This window comes from Ornithodoros turicata, chromosome 9, assembly GCF_037126465.1.
Source record: "Ornithodoros turicata isolate Travis chromosome 9, ASM3712646v1, whole genome shotgun sequence".
In the NCBI taxonomy this organism is placed as follows: domain Eukaryota; kingdom Metazoa; phylum Arthropoda; class Arachnida; order Ixodida; family Argasidae; genus Ornithodoros; species Ornithodoros turicata.
The window spans coordinates 15,874,633-15,890,177 of NC_088209.1; the positions used below are offsets into that span (position 1 = coordinate 15,874,633).

The 15,545-nt window shown below is 47.6% G+C and overlaps 1 protein-coding gene across 3 annotated transcripts in view; it reads right to left on the reverse strand.

Annotated features, from left to right (window-relative positions):
* The window catches only part of LOC135368190 (choline transporter-like protein 4), a 71,748-nt gene extending 56,222 nt beyond the window's left edge, over positions 1–15,526 (reverse strand). The window contains exon 1 of one of the 3 annotated variants that reach the window (XM_064601317.1): positions 15,273–15,526. In XM_064601317.1, the coding sequence (XP_064457387.1) occupies positions 15,273–15,366 (94 nt within the window). In that variant the 5' untranslated portion in view covers positions 15,367–15,526. Of the gene's footprint in view, positions 1–9,945; positions 10,431–15,272 lie in introns of those variants that run through there. The other 2 variants (XM_064601318.1, XM_064601320.1) reach the window with 2 other exon arrangements.
* Between the last annotated feature and the right edge of the window lie 19 nt (positions 15,527–15,545).

A 15,545-nucleotide genomic window follows, 5' to 3' on the forward strand; every position in this document is an offset into this window, starting at 1 on the left:
TGCCCTTATTTGTTGAAAACAAGAGGCGTACACCTTTTCTGTGACACTTATGCTGTTCATAGTTGTCACAAAAAAAGGCGTACGCCTCCCGTGAAGAGTGTATAAGCACGTAGTACACACACGAACTCGTCTGTGCTGTTACGTCATGTCCTTATGGTAGTTATGGCCAGTGATTTCCCCAGAAATTCACTACTGAGGGGGTGCCGAGCTTTCAAGGGGGGGGGGGGGGTCATGCTTGCTGAAGGTTCCACTTACGGAATTTTTCTTAGACACGGAAAGAATCATAGCACAATGGTGACATCTCTGCACAGCTTTCCCGGTTTATTTGTACATGTTATTACTTTAGCACACAGTACATTAGAATAGAGATTCATTGTGGACGGCCTTTCAACATTAAGATGCATAATCACACGACCGACAAAGATAAGAGACCACCATCTTGTCAACGAACACCTGGCAGTCAACGGTGAAAACCTTTGAATATCTCGCTTGGTTGAGTTGGGCGCAAATGGCTCTTGATGATCCACATTGAGTTTGCGTGCCCGCACGAATTTTTGCTCGTACATACGCGCAATATATGCATTGCACAGTCACTTTCAAATGATTTTGGACAAATGCATGGTACGATCATCTACATGACTGTGGTCCTACAGCCCAAGTTTGAGAGTACTGGATGTAATTCGCTGCGCCGAACTTACTACCAGAACGTGTTGGTGGCCGAGCTGGGTGGGGTCACCTGAGAAATTTCAGGGGGTGTTGCAAAAATGCAGGGAGGGTGTACACCCCCCCTGAGGGAGGTGTAGGGAAATCCCTGGTTATGGCCAAGCTCAGGTTTCGTATAGGTACGGGTCCTGTCCACCAGATTTCCCGCGTGCATGCTGTTTTATCTGTTACTTCTTCCAGACATTCTTCCACGCTCGTAAAAAGACAACTTCACCGCGTAACACACTGAAGGCTAATCGTTGCACGGAACGATGGCGTTATCGCTCGCGATTTCTACAAAGCGCAGGGCGTCAACGCCCTTTTGAGACAACTAACATAACTGCATAAGTGTCACAAAAAGCCTCCAACAAATCAGGGGAGAGAATGATGCCATTCAGGATGACGGTTTGCTCGAAAGCGTGTTGTGCAGTGAAGTTGTGTTTCAAGGGTGCACGTAGTATACACTCTTAGAAATGAACTTCACCGCATAGCACGCTCTTAGCCAACCATAATTTCGAATGATATCGTCATCTGCCCTGGTTTGTTGAAAACGGGAGGCGTACGCCTTTTTTGTGACAATTATGAACAGCATAAGTGTCACAAAAAAGGCGTACGCCTCCCGTTTTCAGCAAATCAGGGAAGATAACGATATCATTTGAGATGATGGTTGGCTAAGAGCGTGCTATGCGGTGAAGTTCATTTTTAAGAGTGTAGGACCAAGTTGCATTGTCAGCTATTGTACGCGTATTGCCACATTTACTTGGATGAGATTTTTCCCGCGCTTTTCTGCTCGAATGTGCGCAGATGACCACACACCACAGCGCTTCAGCATAACGAAATGCCGTCAAAGGTCGATACTGCAGTTGACCCAGCATTCGAAAGCGTTCCTCCAGAATGCGTCACGCAAGAAGCGTATATAATGGTCTACGGCTCGATTGGCCTTTGTTCCGTCCAGAAGACGAGGGGAGAACGGAGTCGCCCAGACGTCTAGGCGCTTCCATTGATGAGGAAGAGGACGGAACGAGTGCGTGCCCTTCTTTCTCAGCCGATCGATTCCCTACGTTCCTCCAACAGGACGGCCTCTCCAACATCCCAAGTTCCGAGGAAAGTAAAGAACTTCACCGCATGACACCGCTTTGCGCAAACCACTGCGCTGAATGATACAGTTGTCTGCACTCTTAAAACAGGGTGGTAGTGGTGGTGGTGGTGGTGATGGTGATGGTGAAAGGGCTCGCTGTTGTCAGCCTCACATAGGTGGGCAACGTCACGACTGACGCCCTGCGGGAATGTGCGTCCTGGGCCGACTTGTAAGGACTTAAAACAGGACTTCAGCGCATAGCACGCAGCTAACTCAATGTCACTTTTGGTTAGCTCAGTGTCACAATCGCTGCAACGGTCCTCGCTTTTGAGATATGTCTCATTGCACGTGTAGACAAAGCGGTACGTCACTAACAGGGAGGCAATTAGTAATTCCTCTCCAAGATAACACTGCCCAGGACGCAGAATATCCAGGGGACAGCTTGGGACTGCCGAACAAAAAGACAATTAAATCCCCTTGAGAGAAGTCGGCCCAGGACGCACAGTTTCCACTGGATAGCATGAAAACAAACAACTATTGTTACGGAGGCTAGCAACGACTGTGTAACAGGAACTTTCATTTCGTAGTGAGGGACGGCAGCCGGGATCATTTTCGAGAACATTTTGTCCGGATCCCGGTCTCGACAGGAGCGGGTGGGGGTCGCGAATTTAAAAGAGTTTCAAGTGACAGTCACCCCCCGAAGTTTGCAACCTGCAGGTACATTGTATCCGGCACGCGGGTGATTAATATTTACCCTGACGTCCCTGCGTTCGCCAGCTGCAGGATATTTGTTTGCCGTCAAAGCCGGAGGAGGACTAACGTCGCGCGTCTACGAGGATATATACGTATAACGCCACGAGCTACAGTACTGTGAGAAATTGGTGCAGGAAATTCAGGACTGGTCGTGCGGGAAACGACGAGGAAGGGTCGACGACCACATTCAACTGTGAGTGATGAGATCGCGCAAGTCCTGTACGTATAACCCTTTCATTTCGCGAAGCCAAGTTTTCGCGAATCACGCGGCGCAACAGAGAAAAATAACCGTTCTTCTGGCGTTCTTCATAGTGCAAGAACCTTTCTCTGGGGGAGGGGGGGGGGGGATATACGTTTATTTCGGAAAGATCAGCCTGACCGAAGGTCGGCTTGCTATTCCTCAATCAAAATATATCACACAGATGAAGTAAAAACAACTATAAGATGATGAGGGTGGCGTGATGTGTGGATGACATGAAAGGTCAATTCATAGTTTGTTCATGAGGTCTGTCGTGTGGAGAAAGTCGAGGAAAGCTCGAGTGACGCATCACTGACGGGAGTGTCGGACAGGGCGTAATAATTAATAATAATAATTAATTAATTATATTACTAATTAATAATAATCAGGCGAAGTAATAAAGGAAGGTCTATGTGTGTGTGTCCCAGAGCAGTGAGGCGTCCTTTGAGGGTGTCGCGTGCAGTGTCGTAACGTCTGCAGTGCAGTAGTAGATGCGCTGTGTCTGCTTCCACACAGTGCACGTTGCGCATGCTGAGGAGTTCAGTTGGCTCATCTTGTATAGCAGTGACCTTTCTCTGAACGTTTCCTATCATGAAAGGATGGTTACAATGGCTCTTTGCCAAAGTTATTTTTGCTATGTGCGGCGCGGGGTACACACCCAAAGAAGAGACATGGAGTACACTGGGGCATTACAGCTTCCAGTCGCCAATAGACCGTAATTACTCCTCAGTTTATAGTCCCCTGACACTGAAATTTACTTTCCCAGCAATGTACAGAGCCCCTATAAGCTGCGCGTAAACTTCCGTGCATTTAATTCGGATACCCTAATGGCAATACATCTAGCCCCCAATGAGACCAAAATTGCCTCAATAAGACTGCAATATAACGCTACAATAACCGCGGCCATGGAATTTCACCAATTCCATGCGCTAAAATCCGCCCCTTGATTGGCTTGCTTCATGATAAGCCCGAGATGGTCCCGTGATCTCATCTGATTACAGCGTCGTTCCAGCTGCTTGGGTTGCAAGGTATCTGTACAACCAAGTGTAGAAAACTAGCGATTACAGCGTAGTTCTTTCACAAAATTTTCACCTTCATCGTTAATCCAGGAAGATCCTTATTCGCGAAAAATCGGGGGCAAGCGACCGTTAATCGACAAATCGTGCCTGCAAGACGTCGTCGTTTCGAGATTTCAGAATATTTTAAGTCAGATCTTCACAAGGATCATACTCTGGATGGAATTGTCGCAGTGAGAGACCTCGAATGCAGGCTGTATATATGCACCGGAAATATTGAGCGAGACACATCCCACAACGTCCCAGCCTGTGTAAGTTGACGAATAACGAAGTTCCAAAGAAGCAAATACGAAGACCTCCTGCTCCGTGATGAGAAACCAATGAGACATCGCGAGTGTGGTCAAGAACCCGCTGAGCGCCCTGCGGGCGGCTAGTGTCTTAACACGGGTGGCAACCATGTAGTAGGGCTTGCACGGCATTCATAATATAGGCCCAGGCCCGGCCTTCCTTTGATTTACCCGCAGGGGCCCGGCCCGACAGCTCCATATCGGATCAGGCCCAAGCCCGAATATTTACTAGGTTTCCCAGTCCAAGCTCGGTCCGAGTCAGATAAATTTCTAGGCTACCGGGCCCGGCACAGTATAGCGGGCTGTGACCGTGGCTAGAGTCACTAATTTAGTGACTCTAACCGTGGCTAACTAACAGTGAAGAACACAGGCTCGAGCCCGACCTAGACCCCGGTACGGGCCCATAAGGTCAAATCCGCGCCCTGCAGTCCAGGCCCGCTAAAAGAAGGCTCTACCGGAGCCCGTGCAGTGCTTTCCCAAGCAGAAAAATGATGACGATGACAAGGGCAAGAAAAAAAAAAACGATAAGCAGTTATGATAACTGTCACCAAAAGGCGTTCGCCTCGCGGTCTACACAAATCAGGAATGCTTAAGGTACTGTTCTGGGCAGTGGTGGTTGCTTTTAAGAGTATATATATACGCGTAACCAATAGACCTCTTCCTGTTTGTAAACAAATGACGTCATAGTGTTCGACAGCGCCACCAATTCGGTAGAGTTGAACTACGCTCGAGTCTAGGAGCTAACAAGGTCGTGCCTGAAAGCCACGGTCTTGAGGGGATTACGATGGTCCCTGAAAGGGACGCGACCTTCGGTACTAGAGGCAGCGAACAACCCCCCCATTCGTGGAACCCAGCACTTCCCCTTCCGATTTGTTTCGGTTTCAATCTGTCTACCAACATTACGATGACGTTCCTCGGGTAGAGGTCTATTATTAACGCCTATTAGAGGTGAGGAAGAGGAGATTGGCTGCTCTAAGATAAGATATAATCCGTGCCACGAAACCAAAACGGCAAGATATTGAGCGCGCAGTGAGGGTTTTTCTTTTGTTTGTTGTTGTTCCGTTCGTACGTGGATAATAGACCTCTACCCGAGAAACCTCATCATGACGTTGGTAGACAGACTGAAACAGAAACGAATCGAAAGGGGAGGACTGGGTTCCACAAATGGGCACTTGTTCGCTGCCTCCAATTCAAAGAAAAGTAGTATTTGGGATATCGGCATAGCTGACCTTTAAGTGTAACAAACTCCTGTGACCCTTTCAGACGCGGTGCACATGTAAACCTGAAGTTTGGTGTACCTTATGCTCGTAAAATAGCGTAAAAACAATATATATATATATATATACAGGGTGTTACCCTATAAAAGTCTACCCGTGCCGCCATGCAGTATTCGCCAATTACTCAATGCAGGTGGCACATTATGCGATCTTTATATAAAGCTCATAAGGACCTTGATAAATTTCAAAGTGATTCAGTGCCGTAGCACGAAGTTATAACTCAAAACGTGCAATTCCCATAGTCAAAACAATCAAGATGGCGGCGTTGAGAAGAGCACTTGACACGCTGCTCCCCAGACGACGACGCGTCGCATATCCTGCCAGCCGGATGGAACTGCAGTTTTCATTTCGCTTTCGTGTAACTGTCGTATTTTGCTCAGAAGTAAGCAACGTGAGGAACGAAAAATGCCGACGTATACTCAGCAGACGGCACCCAAAAAGGGATGTCGTCTGCTAACTGAGAGGCGCCATCTTGGCTGTTTTGACTACGGGAACCTCACGTTTTGCGCTATAACTTTGCGTTACGGTGCTCAATCATTTCGATATTTACCATGATGGAATGTCCTTATGAGTTTTATACGTAGGCAACACATTGTACCGCCTGCATTGAGTAATTGGCCAGAAACGGCATGCCGGCGCGGGTACACTTTTATAGGGTAACAAACCCTGTATATATTTAAAAAAAACAGAGACTATCTATAGTGAAAAAGCCGCACCAGCGTGGAAAAAGGGTGGAAAACCAGCAACAAGTGGATTTGAAGCAGGGTAGTTGGTTGGAAATACATACCAGAGTAAAAACTGCAGCGAAGGACGTGTGGACGACGTTATGTATTACAACCCGCTTGTGAGTGTCCTTTGCTGCAGTCCTACTTGAAACCAGCAACCTCAAGTTGCTGAAAACCACGATAAAAACCAGAGACACGGAACAGAAAAAGACAACACGACACGTTCTGAGAACGTGTCGTGTTGTCTTTTTCTGTTCCGTGTCTCTGGTTTTTATCGTGGTTTTTACAATGTACCAGCTCGCCTGCACCCTTGCACTTCTACCACTCAAGTTGCTGGTTTGAGCTGTGGTGTGTTCGCGTTGTCTCTGTGTTTTCTACCGATGCTCAGGCTTCTTATGGAACTTCTCCCTCCTCAAGTTGTCTCAGCAATGGGCATAAGACAGAGACTTAATCTGTCAAAAATTGTAGATGTTTCACATTATGTATTTTCAGGTATATGAGGAGAGTATGCTATCTTGAAAAGTTGAAGCTGGGTAGGTCGGCTAGGTAATTACAGTGGTCAACGTTGAGATAAATGGGCGACAGAAGACAAAAGTAGGGGAACTAACAAAAATAAAGTGTTTATGAAAACTTAAAAGTTATAAAAGCTAGGGGCGACGTCTACGTTACTGCGAGAGCTCCGCCTTCGTCAGGACGAAATACCTAAGCGCGGCCACGAGGCTAAAGGGACGGTCACGTGCAGCCGGGGGCGATTCCGAAACTTAGCCAAAACTATCTTCACGAGTACTGTACACACACAACCGTCAAAGTTTCAAGTCGTTTTCGAGGACTTTGTCGAAACGTGCCGTATAATAGCAGACGACGAAACCTGCGCTCCTCTCATGCAAGTCACTTATGACGTCGGCCTGCGGGTACACCGCCGTCATGGTAATTGTAACTTGCAGAACCACCTTGGGTTGAGTAATTCCCCCCTGAGTCTCCAGGAGCCTCTTAGAGGCCCGTGCTGCATTTCAATCGTTGCGCCGCTCTCAGCGCATAGCGGTTCCGAGGCTCTCTCTCCCTCTCTCATGCCTTCGCTTTGACGGCGTGCTTTTTTTACAAGTGATTTCATCGCTCTTCTTTCTTTGTTTTGGTGAGGCATGCCCTCGCGCACTAAATGCTGTGTTTATGGCTGCTCAACCACATACATCTGAGCCTCGTTTCAGAGAACGCCATCATAGTGACCTAAGGTTTTAGTCTTGGTGGCATGGCGCCTCGACGAACCATCAGTCCGTTTAGTTAACTACTTAGTTAACCGATCTTATCTAATCAAATCGATTACGCAAAACTAAAATTATTCGAATATCGCGCTCCGCGTTGTTTTTTCATCTTGGTGCTTGTTAGGACAGCCTTTACGTTTACGGTGCACACCAAACAGTTATTGCTAATATGTGTGTGACTGGGGGCACGTATAAGTGCATTTTGCTTCGTGCTTTGGACACTTGAGGTTTCGTTGCCTTCCCGCTTATCAGAGGCGTTCTGTAGTGGGTCGCGAGGGCGATACAGCCACGCCTGGCGCCTAGTTTATGCGGGCGCGCGCCTTGCGCGTATAGGCCTTGGGAGCTGGTAAGGTTCGACAACAAAGCCGAGCGTACGGTCTCGTACCATTTTCCTATACCACTTTATTTCACTTAGAGTTTCTGTGACGCCTTTGAAGCGAATAGCATGCAGATACTCATGCATGCAGAGTCACCGAAAGCTCCAGAAAGCCGAACAACACTTTAATACCAGCCTTCGCGTGGCGATCCACGCTTGGTCAGGTACTGGAGGAGTAAAACGAAGAAATTAATACAATCTATAAAACAAAATAAATACGTTATGTGTGCTGCCTGTCTAAACCTGAGCAGTACACATATATACAGGGTCTCCTTCACATACTTCTTTCCGTCAGATGGCGAAATGGTCGAACGTAGTGTTGCAGAGTACGGCTCTGCATTCCGTTCCACTTGTTCACTTTGGCTGCGTTCCAATACATCGGTTAGTCGACGAAAATCACACATATTCAAGATAGGGCAAGCCGTCATTTTGACCCTGGGAACGAGGCCAACCGGAAGTCGCACGTACGCTAGTAATGAATTACGCTGTAATTTGCAAATTTTATAGTGAGGTTAGGTTAGGTTAGGTTAGGTCAGTACATTTTTCACGCGCGGGGGGGATATCCCCCCCCCCCCCCCGCAGTTGTTCGAGACTGTGCTCACTTCCGTCTAGGCCTCGTTCCCAGAGTTAGATCTGAGTGTGCCCTATCTCGAAAATGTGTTCCACCCGTTAGTCGACTGCCTAGCGGTCTAACCGGAAGTGACGCCATGTTCGTTCCAAACCTCGCCGTCCGCCAAGTCCGCTATTCAGTCGGCTACCACCTAGTGCGCATCGATGCAGTCTAGTTATACGACTGACCATCTGACAGCCGGGATGGAGACGCTAGTACCTGCTGCGCTTGCGCCGTACGCATTTCTTGCGTGAGCAACGAGATGGCGCCACAGGCGCCTCGGCTAGGCAAGCCTGTTCCAATAGTGACAAGCAAAGGGGTCTACTCAGCTGCCTAGTCAGGCGGCTTCACGGGCGTGAGGTATTGGAACGTAGCCTTTGTTTCGGTGTCGTCTGCAACGCCGCGATCGACAATTTCGCCATCTGACGGAAAGGAGCTGAAACACAGGTATAGCCGATTAGGCAGCGGCGGTTTTCTAATTTTCACGATTTATCCGCAAGGAAACTTGCCAAATGGCAGTATAATACGTCCCCTTACATCTACTTTAGCTTTCTGACACTGTTCTTATTTGTTGTATCTTCGTTACAAACTCCGAAGTTTATCTTCGCGAACCCTGTACATTCTGCGTGTATGCGTTCACTGCCGGAGATATAACGACGCTGGCATGTGCCATTTCCCTCGTATACGCCATGTGCCGTTCCACCGGGACGATACACCGCGTACGTGTCACTTTTATAAAGACTGAAGCCTTTTACGCTGCTGTTTCTGCAAATAAACTTGTCTTTAGATTTATCGCGCCGAACATCAACGTCCGCTACGGTCAGCATGGTCGTCTGCTACGATTCCCGGAAGAAATGCGCGCCTCTCCCGCTAGGGGCATCGCATGTGGCGCCGCTACAGGCGCTGCACATATTTGGGACCTCATCCGTTGCTGGGGAATAGATCGCTGGTTACAGAAGTGTGTATATGACTCTCGCACAAGGGCACAGCTATACGACGCTGAGAGTGACTGTGAAGAATATTCGTCGCTCTCGATCAGGGCCGGCTTATGATGAGTTATGAGCAAAAAGTTTCCCCCAGTGCTGGAAAAACAGTGACCCGCGGCTTAACTGCGGTGCGGCTAATACGCATGAAAATGCGGGTACCTAAGCACTTTATGGACGAAAAAAATAATAACCAGGTAGATTGTCGGCCGATACAGATAGAGGTATCTGCTTCAGGTTGCGAATTCCACTCACACACAAAGGAACAGCACAGCGTTCAACTATAGCTAAGCGCTGCCCTGTTCATCCTGTGTCAGTTCTTTACCACCATGACATGTTTTGAGTTCGCGAGACGAAATTTTTACACTTTCGTGTCCCTTTAACGAGACAATCGAAAAATGTATTTTTGCCTCTTACATATTATCACACATAACGTACCCTCCCACAGTTTCCGGGAAAGGGAAAACTGATTCGCTCAAAGAGGATAATTGTGACGCACAGACAGGGCAACAGGCGGACTTCCGTTTTCAAAGGAAGGACGTTATACACATCATCAGAGCAAGGCCATCGTAAATGCTCACCTTTGGGAGATGCTTTCGACCTTCCCATCTTGAAAGCAATTCCAAGTGTTTTCTCCTTTCCTCAAACAACGAATCGCTATCCAGAAGCTCTGAAAACACAGTTCTCCGTCCTTGTGTGGACGCTGAACTACAGTACCGCAAACACTTCGCGCACTAACATCCCACTCAACGTCTTCTTTCAACGCAGCTGCACTAAGATCCGCAGTGACGTCATAACGCGATGTTCTTCAACGGTTATGGATGGTCCAGAAATCGAAGCTCGATATTCCGCGGGCACAAACCGTCGACCAGAAGCCGCCGCGACTGTCGGTCTCCCACGGTCCCGTATCCCAGGACACGAACGTCGATACTTTTCTCAGAAACGCGGAATCGAAAACTTCGCTAAAAGCAACACTGAACGGCAACGCGGAGGAGCCGTAGAGAACAGTGAAGTACAGGCAAGAACTGGCCGCGTTCACCGGCTGCGATCAGACGCTGGACTGTGGACGAGTTGGCTTATCTCCAGCGGTTGTTATATACTACCTGTGGGCGTGCACCTAGTACAGAGTGCCGCCGTTATCGACGCTGCGTTTATTTTGAGGCGACTGCTTTGAGCTGCGTGTGAGTTGCATTCACTGAGAGTACATGCTGTTTGATTCCCCTCTCCACCAAAGCTTTCTGGTCCTCCAATACATGATGCTAAAATGCAAAATCGTCACGAGTACGCTGTAGAATAACAATAATCATTCATTAAAGTTTATGGGAGCGTACGTGGGGCGACGCCTCCTTTCCCATTTAATTGTACCTTCTCCCGATTAAAGGAAGGTTAGTCGTCCTAACGCGGCCGGGTTTGGACCTTGTCTGAGAGAGACCTCGACCGACTAACACGGTTACGGACGGGATGAGACCCGGAAGCTCGTTATCGATTTAATCCGTGCAGTCGCGAGTGCATGAACAAAACTGGCCCTCTCTTTTTGGCAGGTCAGGAGCAGTTACAGGTTGCCGTGCTCCTGACATTGGTGTTCCCACGAAATCGGGAGACATCCATAGCGGCGAATAAATACCTACCGGTGGCTTATCCAAAATAGCAAGCACGGGGGGGGGGGGGGGGGGGTAAAAAAAATGGGGTATTATTAATACGGTTACGTTGTAACAGGTTTATACGTATCATTGCCGACATGTGACTAAAGATGAGATATGACGCCTGCTCGCCTGTAGGGGCTGAAGGAAAGGGAAAGAAAGGCAGAGGGGGGGGGGGGATGAAGGAAATACGCGTCTTCTAAGAAGCGCAATGAACAAAATAAAGAAAAAAATGGCGTTCCTTCACGAATTTTTTGCGGGCGATCTATCGAACAGATTTTTGTTCTGAAAACGGCTACGATATCAGGTGACCGAAAGCAACAGATGTTCTCATTGGGACAACTTTGTAGCTTTTATAATTAAAAAGTTAATTAATGAAAGTAAAATTAAGACATTGCCTTTGGACTTTGCTAATGCCCTGCTAGGGAGTGCCCTTCAGCATATGCTATATTGCAATTGATTTCATCTTGGAAAAAGTGTTATATATATTTTTAAAGAATCTGGTCACACTTAGCGTGCAGGACACCCTGTATGTATATATGTGTGTGTGTGTGTAAGTACTGCATTGTCTACGGGCGCCAATACCAAGGCTTTGGCTGTTCTTGTGCACGTTAATAAAGATTATTATTATTATTACTGCAGGGGAGTGCAATTTGCCATAACAGAAAGACACGGCGTATGACTTTCGTGCGGGCTGGTACTTGCGGAATGCGCAACAACAGCACGCAATACATAAATTTCCGTGTTCGGATGGCTCTGCAGTTTCTACATTGGGTTTCTAGCGGCAGTAACAGACGTAGCTAACGCCTTCTACCATTGCAGTCACAGCATGAAGTAATTGGAGATATTCTTTTCCCCTACATCGTTCATTACAGTCACATACACAACCTAACTTGGAGTCTTGCATGCTGTGAGCCGTACTTCGGCAGTATTTTTCGGAAATCGTCACAAAGTACGGTTGCCTTTCTGTTGGAGTTGTCTTTCCAAAGAAAGAATCTGATGGGCGCTCCTGTGCTTTTGTGGGCGGCACTTCTAAGCACAGATTGAGATGTTACCCGTAAAAAAGAACTCGTTACCAGTTAAGTTACCGTTAAGTTAATAACGAAGTTCTTCAGCGTGAAATGTAACTTAAGCTACAAGTTACCAAAAAAAAAAAAAAAAGGAACTTAGTTACAGTAACGAGTTACCTCGAACTCTGCTCCTAAGCGGCGTGTACCACGACACGTCCAGAGCATACGCCCAGCACAATGAAGAACAGAGTCTAGAAAGGTTATCGTATAGCCTTCTCTCTCTCTTTCATCAACTCTCTCCCCCTCCCCTATCGCCAAGCACGAGCCCTCCGACGACTTTCCATAGCGTTACGCTAGACTGCTTTTAGAAGTATACATAGCGTGCATTTCTGCATGGCGCAGCTGTCTGAAGCCCATTGTGAGAGTCGCAACGCGTAAAAACAGGATCCTGAATGATTGAGTCGCCGTGTCGGCCAAGAAACGTAATAATGTATGACATACGGAGTAAGGTATGGGCGTGTTCCATTAATGTTTTCATCCTATTACCAACAGCTTCTTTGTACAAATAAGAGACACAGGTGTAGCGAATTCACATATAAAACAGAAGTGAATGTATAACGACAGCCACTTTCCCCTATGATGTCAGGCCCTAATAATTCCTAGTGCGAACTCATTTCGCTGATATCCAACGCACAGGTGGGGAGTTTACGCGTTACAAAGTAGCGCGTTACCGGCAACTCGTTACATTCGAGTAGTGAAATATGGTAACGCATTACATTTGGGAGAAAGGTAATGAGTAACGGCGTTATCCGTGTGTTCACACGAGCGACAACTTCACCGAATATTCTAGTGGAACAAGAAGCGAAAACTCTGGTCACACAACCGAAGTCCCGACCCGTGTTATGTTGAGCATTCACACGGTGCGGAACATCGGGAGTGGCGTACTGCGCATTTAGCAGACGACACTTCGCAGACGACACCGTCAGCGTGTTTTCCTGTCGTCTGCAACGGTATATCTTGTGGCCGCGTAGCAGGATATTCCCCACGGTTAGCAGTGTACGCGAAGACACGGCGCTGAGCACTCACGCTCACGTGACAGTAGAAAGCTATGACGCTTTTCGCATCTTCCGCTTCTGGGGGAATGTCGCTCGTGTGAATACACGGTATGCGTTACTGCGTGTTCGGGAACATTGCTGCATCGTCTAAACTTGAAAGCTTGAGCGAGGACCGTGCCTGCAGAATCCGGGAAAATCCAGGATTTTTTTCTATTCATCCTCAACAATGACAACAAGGCACCCACGAAGAACGCGAAAGAAGTGTCACAAGATCAGAGAAGCAGCTCGCAGATGAAAATTCGGAACTTCCGCGTTGCAATAAATCGTACATGTAAGTTGTGTTCATGCGTGACCCTTGTTTGTGTACCAACATTGTTTGTATTGATTTGCGGAATGCACTTATGTGACTCAAGCAAAAATGGTACGTATTATACTGGTGAAGTAATGCAAAAGTAACGGCATTACTTATAAGAAGTAACGGCGTTAGTAACGCGTTACCTACCGCCGCAACAGTAACGATTAACGCAATGCGTTACTTTTTGAAAAAAAAAAAAAAAAAAAGTAGTGAGTAACGGCAGTGCACTACAAAATAAAAGTAACTTCCCCACCTATGAATTCCAACGCTACGCATGGGTCGGGACAACGCAACAGGTACAGCGAACAGCGTCCCGCTTTACTTAGGATATGTGCAAACATTTTTATCCGCTTATATACTCGTATAAACCGGTGATCAAACCACAGGGGGGGTGGGGGGGGGTTCAACCCCTTCCCTCCCCAGAAATCGTACCCTTAGTTTGGTGGCGCATTTTTGAGAGGGAAGGCGGAGGTACTCTCCTCTATGTAGACCTCCCGTTCATCCCCCCCCCCCCCAAATATTTCTCTGCCTAGCCTAGTTGCCGGCCCCCAAAACACACCATCTTAGACAAAAGATTCCCCTTTATAGACATATCCTCCCACATTTTTATTTATTTATTTTTTCGAAGCGCGATTCCGTTTTATACACCGGCAGTTGAAATCCGTATCCGTTGGGCTAAAGCCGATGCTTCCCCCTTCCAAATTTTGCGTTCCGTTTCCTACATCCCGAGTTTGTAAAGTGCATGCAACATCTAAAAAGTTAGACTCCAATCTAGAGATATACTGTCCAGCAGTGTCGGAAGCTGGCATTGTGTTTGTATTGTATTTTATCCCATGTGATTCTCACTCCTCCGTTATGTCGTACTCCCTGGGGGGTCTGTAACGCACTTAAATAAATAGGAGGCGTGGACATGCTAGTTCATTATGACTTGGAAATAACCGGAGTCCTGAGACTTCGCCCCCCCCCCCCCCCCCTCAGTTCTTTATTTTTTTTTTGCAGAACCCACTCACCCCCTGAAATATCTGAGATTGTCCAGGACATCTCAGCTACCAATACACATGCCCACACACATGTGTCATATACATATACCCCCTCCCCGCCTGGGAGCTCGGTCTCTCCCTCCCCCGCCCACCCCAAGAGGTAGATTTCTGGAAACATTACTGCCGGCAGACACGGAAATTTCTTGTATATCCGGTACGTAGTACATCCAGGGTGGTGGTCAAGTGACATGCAACGATTTATATCCGACCACAACACTATAATATTCAGTGCTGCAGTGCAGTGGGGTCACCGCGTACTGCGGCTTTGAACGCCCACAGCATTTTGGAGCATATATTAACCATGTTTTTTTTTTTTTTTGTTTTTTTTCGATAGGCATTATCCGTTTCGACCACTTCTAGGTTACATGAATGCGACATACGCGTATCGTATAGAGCTGGCACACCTCCTCGCACCTATCCCGATCGGCGAACAGGTTGACGAATTAAAAAAAAAAGATAAAAGAAAAAGTGTCACCAAAAAGCGTCGCGAACTTGACGAGAAGCGACTTCCGCTCTCTCCAATTTTTGCTCATGGAGGTGCAGGTCATCTGCGCGCAAACACGGTACGACGCACAAAAACTGGCTTTTTTATGGGAGGGCCCAGCTTGAGCAGCGTGCTCCTCTCGAGCCCTTTGACAACAGAACAACTTCAAGGCGCGCACAACAAAACCGGAGCGATAACGTGCAACTGTTACCTTGACATCATGGGAAGTGAGCCAAGAAACTGCCGTTACAGAGACGTTTTCGAAAGGATGTTTTGAAAACAAAACATGGGCGTGCCACAGAAAATCACGTTTAAAAAACCCACCGTAAAATTTGCCGTCGTCGGTCGGTGTTACGGTCCCCACCGTGTTCATTTCTAGTAATGTGCCACTGGGCTGGTGGTCCGTGGTGTCCGGCATTGTTTATGCACGCAAGATGACACTCACAACAACACGGCAGCGGTGTTCTTCCCCGAAAAACCTTGGCGTTGTGATCTGACTTGGGTCGTGCCGTCGTGCCCCTTTATTTATTTTTATTGCGACCGACCGTTGCTGTGTGGTTCGCTCACTGGTGGCTGTGTGGCTCCGACCGGTTTGGG